Source organism: Bidens hawaiensis, unplaced genomic scaffold (genome assembly GCF_021521415.1).
Source record: "Bidens hawaiensis isolate Kalapana, Puna unplaced genomic scaffold, B.hawaiensis_p1.1 tig00001511_1, whole genome shotgun sequence".
Taxonomy (NCBI): domain Eukaryota; kingdom Viridiplantae; phylum Streptophyta; class Magnoliopsida; order Asterales; family Asteraceae; genus Bidens; species Bidens hawaiensis.
The window spans coordinates 879,007-889,803 of record NW_027491085.1 but is presented as its reverse complement, the minus strand read 5'-3'; the positions used below and the strand labels follow the sequence as shown (position 1 = coordinate 889,803).

At 41.6% G+C, this 10,797-nt stretch overlaps 1 protein-coding gene across 1 annotated transcript; it reads right to left on the bottom strand.

The window, feature by feature from the left end:
- Positions 1–2,051: 2,051 nt before the first annotated feature.
- On the bottom strand, positions 2,052–5,633 carry LOC143582496 (uncharacterized). The gene is made up of 4 exons (XM_077065044.1): positions 5,420–5,633; positions 3,856–4,009; positions 3,468–3,752; positions 2,052–2,837 (listed from the first exon to the last, which is right to left on the bottom strand). Exons 2-4 carry the CDS (start codon positions 3,988–3,990, stop codon positions 2,205–2,207), a joined length of 1,053 nt encoding a protein of 350 aa, XP_076921159.1. The 5' UTR covers positions 3,991–4,009; positions 5,420–5,633; the 3' UTR covers positions 2,052–2,204.
- Between the last annotated feature and the right edge of the window lie 5,164 nt (positions 5,634–10,797).

Sequence of the window (10,797 nt, the reverse complement as noted above, 5' to 3'; positions counted from 1 at the left end):
GTTTTAAAAACTGGTTCAAACCGGCCGGTTGAACCGGATTTCGCACAGGCGACCGGTATTTTGAGTCCAGTAATTTTGACCGGTTTGCTAGAACATCGTACCGGCGGTTTTTGCCTAAAATACCGGTTTTTACTAGCAAACCCGGTTTTCTGCTTGAGAAATTGCGGCCCATTTTTTTCAAAATTACTTTTGACCCAACAATTAACATTCAAACGCTTTTCCATTATTTTTTTAATACGAATTAACTTTTGGATTATTTTTTATTTTGAAATCATTTACTTTTGGGTTATTTTTTTATTGAAGTTATATTTATAGGAAATTATAAGGTAATTTATTCAACCAGTTGAACCTTCTGGTATAACCCGGTTGAACCGGTTGTACAATTTTTTAGCCAAATCCGGTATAAGTAAAATACCGGTTTTTAAAACATTACTTTGACCAAAAATCGGTTTGGTAATTTGGTTAATTACCGAAACCGAAAGCCCATAAAAAGTTAACCGATATTTGCCCCTCTATCGCTATCGGTAATGTTTTAAAAATTCCGATTAGACGACGATTAATCATTGGTTAATCCCAATAATTATAGATTACTTTTGGTTAATTCCGATTAATCTCGATTATCGTTATTCCTCACTCTACCGTGTGGCTAGCGATTTTTACAACACTGACTATTGGTGAATTGTTAGGTTTGATACAAAGTTTTTAGAATTTGTGGATAAGTTGGGTTTTACAAAATAAGGTATGGAAAAACTACAAAAGTCTAGATCCAAATAATCTGTTTCTATCAAGTATAATCTTCATGTCACTCTATCCTCTACTCCTTAGCCTTTTGTCCAAGCCTTGCATGATCCGAATTGGCACGTGTTTACCCCCTAAATTACATATCTATACTTGTTATTACTTGCAAACCATTACACATACATAAAGATAAATACATCTTATAGAAGCTCAAAATAAAATGTGGTAACTCATAGTTAAACCGCGTGTATTTTATGATTGCGAGTTCATAATACAACATGAGTGTGGGTGTGTACTTTTTGTATATATTGTTAATAAAAGAAACATGGATCACCACTTCTTATCTCATTGATTCACCTTATTTGATGGTTATGGTCTCCACGTCTTAGTCTAGCTTATAATTGATACGAAAACAAAAAATGAGAGACATGGAATCTCATGTAAATGTCCCCTCATAACGTTGAGAGATGATGTGTCACATATTTCGCGTTAATTCGTAATTGATGTTACGAAAAGAAAAAATATTGTAGCGATCTTATTTCGCCTTAGGCTCATATCTGTATATAGATACCTTATTGCAACAATTAACCGGATTCCCCTTTTACTTTGTATTTATACATGGTGCCAAACCAATGCTGCATGTGTACAGACTTTGTTTATTATCACATGGTAGGCTTCTATTTTTTGCATGTGTGCATGCTTTGATTATTATCACATGGTAGGCTTTTATTTCTTCTGCATGATCAATCATATCAATCCTGCATATTTGTTCGAATCAATGAATTTGAGAGGGTTAATGGTTGGTATTTTGTGGTCTGTGTGATTCAATCAACTGGTTCAACATCACATGATGAAGAAGACGATGACAATTAATAAAAGAAATTTGTTCCTAAGCCGTCATTAACAATAGCGGCTTAGGTAATAAAAAAAAATTGTGCAAGTGTAATCCGCTATTCAAAATAGTGGCTTAGGTGTGTGTGTATATATATATATATATATATATATATATCTTGTGTAATTCGCTATTCGGAATGGCGGCTTAGGTGATTTTCATGTAATCCGCTTCTTGTGATTTTCGTCTCAAATAAAAGCCGAGGAAGTGCGAGTTCATACCTTGATTCAAGAGTGTGGAAGAGTGTTGTTTTTGTATATTGTTGATAGAAGAAACATGGATCACCACTTATTACACATCTTAAGCATTTTAACCAATGGCATGACTAACCAACATTGACACAAGACAAACACCACCCAATACCAAATTACACATCTTAAAGCATTTTAGCAACAAAACACCACCACCATCACCGGATAGATAACACACGATATTACTGATATTATATTACACTTCGAGTCCTTACATTCGCTCGACAACGCTTTATAATAATAAAATCCGGTATCGTTTATTATTCCCAACTCATACTCGACAAAGGGCCAACAATTAACCCAACCAAACAACAATACACATATTAAGCAGACGGCCCTGCAACCTGCAGATGGGAAGACTTCCACTCAACCGCCTCACCACAATGCTTGCCCATAACTCCCGCACGGGACCCGGACCCACCTACATTGACCACTTCCGGGTCAACGTCTCCAACAAAAGTTTCCATCAAAACCGGAGGCCTGGCGGCGACAGCCTTTAAGCGGTACCGCTCAGCTCTAGACCCAATAACCTGCCCTAAAATAGAAGCTGCAATTGTAAACGCCATCGCATGTTTCGGCATCAAAACCGACTTTCTAAGCATGCCTATAAACGGGACCGCAGCATGAACCGCTATGAACCAAGATGGTGAAAATTTCACAGTGTGTTCCCGCCATACACCTAACGGGACATTAACCGCCATGCCCAGTGCCCCAATTGCGAGTATCTTTTCGGGCAGGGGTTGCGGTCTGAGATTCTTTGCAAAGGCGGTTCGGGCAATTGCCGCCCGGGCCGCCACGATTGCTGGCGGGCACTGGTATTTGATGCCTGATGGCGGTTTGAATGCATTGGCTACTAGCGGGAGAACGTTGCTCACTGCCCTGTATGACTTGGCAATCGGACAGTTCCCGCTTTGTAGCCACTCCTCACCCATTGCCTCGTGTTTCGGGTCTCCTTTCTGTAAAAACAACTTTTTAAAGTTAAACAAAGATCCACATTCGGTAAGTTTTGTAGACTCGTGGTATTTGATAGTGATCACGTGATTAAATAATGAATATCAATCAGCAACTACTAGGATTGTAAACAAGCCACGCCACTCGTTAGCTATTTGAGATCGGCTCGCTAAAAGCTCGAACCGAGCCAAGTTTATAAGTTATAATAAAACAATTAATAAATAATAAACGAGCTGCGCCGAGCCAAGCTTGAGCTAAAAAAATAACCTCGTTTACTTAACGACAATAAACTTGAGCTTCACTTATTGAGCTCGAGTAGGCTCACGAATAACGAGCCTATTATTTATACAATTTTTATTAATATATTAAGAATATATTTACATAATAGTTAATATAATTATATATAAAATTATGACAAAATTAACTAAATAATATACACCATAGTATATATAAATGATATTTCAAAATGTATACAAAAATATTTATAATTTAGCCGAGCCGAGCCGGGCTTAAGTTTAAAAAACCACTTCTAGTCGAACTCAAGCTTTAGACACATAGCTCGAAACGAACCTAGCTCGGCTCGACTTGGTTACACCCCTAGCAAATACCAGAGTTCTGTCATGATCCTGCCATACCTGAGAAGAGTTATTCTTGGAAGACTTGTTCTTCTTGTGTTGATTCTTAAACATGTCATTAAACGCATCAAACCCAAACGACCCACCAAAACCCGAAAGACTAATGGTAGCAGCCTTTGCTGCCAACGGGTTAAACTGCTGCGACACTTGTTCGGGCTTCATTTTTTGGGGCAATTGCACTCTCCCCTCGGAAAGTGGGACCACCCCATTTTGCCCATGAAAAAGCCTAAATGCCATATCAAAATTGGGCCCGTCCTCGAATATTGGACCTTTGGTTCCACGAGCCTGCAAAGAACAATGATGAAGTTGAGCCTGTGACACTCCAAACCAACCCACATGTTTGGACCCGTACCAAAAGTGGAATTGATAAGGGGAATAAGGAACTTACGGGCATTGGGAAAGCCATGGATGAAGAAAACGAGAAGTTAGTCGGTTCATTAATGTTGCGCAAAAATGGGCATCGAACGATATCGTGTTGCGACGGTGATGATTCGTCAGCCATGTTCCTACAGAAAAAATTCATTTTGTGGCAGCAGGATGGCCTGCACATATAAGAAAATGTAAATTAGTCAATATAATTACAAAGTAGTTTTACTTCAATTGTAATCTAAGAATCTAACTTTTTGAACTATATGATTTATGTACTTTTATGTATTACATATAAGACACAAACACACCTGTTGAATATTAATTTACGCAAACACAAATTGCATCTACGTTATATGATAACAGAAAATCTACAGATTGATATCTAAACGGCTGTCAGTTGAGAAAAACAAGCAGACCGTCTTACAAACATTAAAAAATCAAATCTTCTAAATCTAGCATCAGGAAGTCATAAGATCATAACAATACTCCATCTCCTCAAATCCAGACTGTGACTTAATATAAAACTCAAAGTCAACATTGACAGATTATCAATTATTGCATGAGTAAAAAGCCTCTTTCCTAAATCAAAAATCAAAATCATGAACTTTAGCATTATATATCATATAATCGATCTAGTTTTCAATTTCATCAAACTTGACGAACAATAACAAAGTCCAATCCAAAACTCTAGGTTAACTGTTAAAACACCAGCTAGTTCCAAATTCACATATACAAAGTCCATAGTTCAATTCTATCATATATCTAGCAAAAACTTAACAAACAGAAGTAATAATAATCTCCAAATCAAAAGTCAAAACTCATTAACAATCTCATCCAAAAGTCAAAGTCAACGACTCAACGCCATCAAGTTCCAAATTCACACACGCACAAAAATATAAGATTCCTTCATAAACTATGAAAAAAACCTAAAAGTTATCTTTTACTGAATCAAGTCATCATGAACTTTACCATCAAATCCTCATCCAACACGATTTTAGCCATAAATTTAATCAAAATCACCTATTCACACAAAATTGCATGCTGATATGAACATTAATCGTCGAATATCATCATATATATGAAGTATGACTTTCACTAAATCAAGCATCAAATTCAGCAAACATGCATGTCAAAATAAACAATAATTACCGAATATCATTGTATATAACTATATATAATATAATCAATTTCAGCAACAAAACCTCATCTAATCAAATCCAAATCTCAACTCCATCAAAACTCATCAACAATCTTATACAAAAGTCAAAGTCAACGCCATCAAAATCACAAATTCACACAAAAAAGATATAACCCTTCACAAATTCTATAAAAAAACCCTAAAAATCTAATTTTAATTGAATCAACTCTTCATAAACCATAGCATCCAACACAACATATTCCTAAATTCAATCAAAATCACCAATTCACACAAAACCCACCTCCAAAAACCAAATTACTCATCAAATATCATCACCCACATAACCAATTTCATCAACAAAGCCTCGTTTACCAAACCCAGTTCCCAATTTGATCAAACAAAAAAACCCACCAAATTAATCACATGAACGGATCGAATCATATACCTTACAACACGTGGGTAGGAAGAATTTGAGATCTAATTGATTATTATTAGATGATGATGATGATAACAGAGAATTGAATTGAAGAGTAGGTGAAATGAAACAACAAACAAAGAGGGAATATGCTTTCCACACTCCTAATTAATGAGAAATGAGTGAAACGACGTCGTGTTGGCCACAAGCCTTGTTTGACAATTGTGACTTTGTCCTGATTAATTGGTTGGGAGTGGGTGGCTGCCACGATTCATTAATGTCAAATATTTGTGGACATAAAAATCTTACTTTCTAGAATAAATAATTTAGCAAACTTGGTTTATATAGTGGAGAGAACTAAGTTCTTCGATCTCTATTTTGGTTATTTTTGTAGATTATGGTTAAGAGAAGCATAGTTCGGTTCGGTTATTAGGTGGAAAAAAAACTAAAGTCATCTGTTTTTTTCAATTTACAAACCTATCGGTTTTTGATTTTTGAGTTTCAGCTCGGTCATAGTCGGGCTTTTTTTCAATTCTGAGTAGATATTGCAAAGAAGAATAATGAAAGTGATGATTTTAGGCTTGTAAGAACGTATTAAAGCACCACAAATATATTGAATTTAAAAAAACAAAATTAGACATGTGTTATGTTGAACCAAACGAATACAAAGTTGCTAGTAAACTCTAGAGTTTAAATTCAATAAAGTTCTTAATCAAAATCACTAAAAGTATACTCTCGGTCTTCATTCATCATCTTATTCATCTTCAAAGTTTAGTCTTGAAGAGGTATGTACCCGCCTCAACACCGAGCAAGGCGGGTCAACCCACAAGATAAAGACATTATGAAGGCACAAAGCCAAAACCTATGCGCATGGCGCATACAAAACATGCTCAGGCATCATATGCCCAGGCACACATATGCTCGGGCATCACATATGCGCGCGGCGCATCAGCGCGCGGCGCATATCACATGCTCGTGCATATCACATCTGCCCAGGCACACATATGCTCGCGCATCACATATGCGCGCGGCGCATCAGCGCGCGGCGCATATCACATGCTCGTGCATATCACATCTGCGCATGAAATATCTGCGCGTGAGAATAAAGAGAAGACCTCGCGCATCCTCAGGATTGGCGCATATCACACATGCACATAATCGACCTCGTCCTCATCCAAATCAGGATTAGGGCAACCTTGATTGTGCACGTCAGACAACCTTCCAGAAGGCATCTTTTTAAGGAGTAAGAATATGCTGATGTTGACAGCTGCCAAATGAAAGGTCGACAACTCAGCATGACACATGTGTTACCACATGATTACAACCAACGAGAAAGCGCCAGGTGTCCCAGAGGACACGTGGCGCAGTGCGATTGGAGGAGGCCAACGAGGTTGAGCCCAACCAGTGGAAACCCTAGCACTATAAATACAGCATCAACTCCACTTTGATGGACACATTCATACTCAATCATTGACAGTTACAGGCAGTGATATCACATTCAATCATATTGAATTACATTCACTCACAGTCAGTTACATACAAACACACAGTCACACAATCATACAGTATTCAGCTATTAAGCAATACTCTTGAGATTCCCTTACTCACACATTATTATCTTCTCCACCATATACTTATTCTCACGCCGGAGGGTTACCCCAAAGAGGACCCCTCTGTCCCTTTCTGAGGGGTAAGTTAACGGCGTTGTTCATTTTGTAGGTGGAAGAACACGGATTCAGAAGAACCATCGGTGAAATAGAACAATCAAACCCGAGGAAAGTAGATCTGCTACCAGCGATGAGATCCACGTTTCTTCATTGGCGCCATCCACTGTTACATCGGCAATCAGATCTCATCAGATCTACATAAAAAAAAAATCAATCACCATGGTTTCTGGCGTTCGCAACGTTGATCAAGCTCTGGAGGATATTGAACGTGAGGGTGTTAACGACGGACAGCAGGTTCTGAGGGTTCCGCGTGATTCTACGCGTACCACCAGCAACCGTCCCTTCGTCACAACCCCTCACGGCCAGACTGAAACTCCTCCAAACGATCTCACGTTACAAAATATGGCCGGCGCGAAACTGAAAGGACCAATGGGTCCAGAAGAAGAAACAAATGATCCGAATGAATGGCTCATAAACGAGCAGCGGCGTCTGATGGAAAAGTACAATGAAATGGTCAAACAGAAGAAGCTAGCCGACCAAACACAAAGGCAAGCGTTTGATAAGCAGACTACAAAAAGGCCGCGCGCGCCGGAAGAAGGACATTCGGTTCACACTGCACACACTGAGTTCAGTGATGAAGAAGTGCATAGCATGAGGAAGGCGCGGGATACTCATGCAGGAGGCTCACAGCTCCGCGCGCCTGTGAACATGGCGCCTGGAGCCAGAGCCGATCTGGATCTGCACATGCCGTACAGCCCACCAGTCAGAGGGCAAGTGGACGTAACCACACCCTACAGACCAGCCATCTTGGTGAAACACTCAAAGTTCACTGCGCGCATCGCGCAGGCTCCCATCCAGCACAAGACCAAGATGCCAAGTGGTTTGGGTAAGTATGACGGCACGACAGATCCAGACGATTTCTTGCAAGGTTTTTACAACACGGGAAACCTAGAGAGCTGGACGATGCCAACATGGTGTCATATGTTTGCTCGCTGCCTAACGGGCGCGGCGCGGGTATGGTTCGAGAGCTTGCCGACTGGGCAAATTGATGGGTTCGAGGAACTATTAGAAAAGTTCCAAGCCCACTTCGTACAGCAGCGCAGGCACACGCGCGATCCTGATGACATCATGCACTGCGTACGCAAGAATGATGAAACGATTGAAGATTACATCACTCGGTTCAATCAGGAGTCTCTGGCAATCGGAGGTATAACCGAGCAACTCCTGCGCGTGGCCTTTATACAAGGCGCGCGCAGTGATCAATTACGACGAGCTCTCGTAAGCAAAGATGGCATGCCCACCACGTGGGCCAAGTTAATGGAGGCATCGCGAGTTTTCGCGAGAAATGAAAAACAGATTGCCCAAGATAGGGCAAGAGAAAGAGCGCATCAGGCTGAATCACCGCGCAGCAAAGAGAAGAGGGCCAAACAGAACTCTGTATGGTCCAGGTTGCAGCCAACAAGTTTTTCTTCCGCAGAAAAGCAAGCGCAACCAAGCTCACCCCAGCCCCAAAAAGATGTTCGTAATCGCGGGGAGGGTGACAAGAGGGAGGGCGGCAGAGATCCCAGCAGACCTCTGCCAAGAATATGGACTCCCCTCACTAAAACACCTTCACAGGTGTTAAGTACTGAGAATGTTCAATTCAAGCCCCCCAAGCAACTACACTACAAGGGACCGCAAAACAGTGGCAAATATTGTGAATTTCACAGGTCCCCGGGCCACAACACCGACGCATGCCATCATTTAAAGGATGCGATCGAGAAGGATGTAAAATCAGGCAGGCTGGCTCACTTGGTGAAAAACCAAAGAATAGAAGATGAGCAACCGGAAGGAGCCTCTGCCAGCAAGAAATACAAAAGAATCTGTGTGGCTGAGGGGGGACGACAAGGGCAGACGTCAAAAAAGAGAAGCGCGCAAATCCACGGAGATTGGCGCGAGCAGCAAGTCATCTTCCCAAGAATCAGGGGAGGCCCTTCAATAAGCAGTCCTCTCGTCATCACCACACACATTGCTCATTACGAAGTGTCAAAGGTCCTGGTGGACACTGGAAGCGAATCTGACATTATGTATGAGCAATGTTTCAGAAAGTTAGACCCGGCAGACCAAGCGCGGCTCGAAATTGTGAACGCACCAATCTGTGGTGTTTCAAATGAAATCATCCATCCCCTAGGCCAGATTCAGTTTGAACTAACTATGGGGGATGATGAGCACAAGCGAGCCGAAGTTGTCAACTTCTTGGTCTTGCCCACCACGTCATGCCACAATATGATCCTGGGTAGGGGAACGATTGCCCAATTTAATGCTGTACCGTCGCCAGCGCACGGCGCATTGGGGTTCCCTACACCAACAGGCGTAACATTTGTTTACCGCGATCATTTGTGCACAGTGACAAGTACGCCGCGGGAAGGGAGAATGAAACTTCCAATGGCGGACAATGCGCCAGAGAAGTGGATTTTAAATCCAAAATTCCCAGAGCAAACGGTCACAATTGGCGCTACCATTTCAGACGAAACGAGATTGAGAATGAAAAGGTTGCTCACAAAATACACGTCGGTTTTCGCGTGGCAACACTCCGATATGACGGGGGTCCCGCGAGACTTGGCGCAACATTCTCTTAACACGTTCAAGTCGGTGGAGCCAATTGCTCAGAAAAAGAGAATCATGGGGGATGAAAAGGCGAAGGCCATGAATGAGCAAGTGGAGGACCTGTTGCGCGCAAACATCATCCGCCCGATCCGATACCAGACGTGGGTAGCCAATCCTGTGATGGTAAAGAAAAGCAACGGGTCATGGAGGATGTGTATTGACTTCAAGGACCTCAACAAAGCATGTCCGAAAGACTGTTACCCCCTCCCAAACATCGACGCAAAGGTGGACTCCGTGGCGCCATTCAAGCTCAAATGTTTCCTGGATGCCTACAAAGGCTATCACCAGATTCAAATGGCACCACAGGACGAAGACAAGACTGCCTTCAGAACCGACAAGGGTGTTTTTTGTTACACAAAAATGCCCTTTGGTTTAAAGAATGCGGGCGCCACCTATCAGAGACTTATGGATTCGGTTTTCAGTGAACAAATCGGAAGAAATCTAGAAGTCTACGTTGATGATTTGGTGATCAAGAACAGGGAGGAGAGACAAATGCTCAAAGACATCGAGAAAACTCTTCAGCGCCTAACGGAAGTTAACATGAAGCTCAACCCGAGCAAATGTACTTTCGGCGCGGAAGAAGGGAAATTTCTTGGTGTAATGGTCACTAAGGATGGTTTCAAGGTGAACCCTGAAAAGGTGGAAGCCATCCTTGACATGCCTTCACCATCCACCATGAAAGAGGTTCAGAAGCTGAATGGTAGATTGGTGTCAATCAACAGGTTCCTAGCGAACCACGCCAGCAAATCTACTCCATTCGTTAACACTTTGAGGAACTGCTTGAAGAAGAGCCAATTCAAGTGGACGCCTGAGGCTGAACAAGCTTTCAGTGAGATAAAAGAATGTCTCATAAAGCTGCCCGCGCTAACAGCTCCACTTCCTGGCGAAACCCTTACATTGTACCTGTCAGCTGGAGACCGCGCCATCGGCGCAGTATTATTGGTGGATCGCAAGGGGATCCAAACGCCAATATACTATGTGAGTCGGGTGCTGACAGACCCTGAGACGCGCTATTCCATCATGGAAAATTTAGTTTTGTCACTAACACACGCGTCGCGCAAGCTCCATAGATACTTCAATGGTCATCCTATTGAA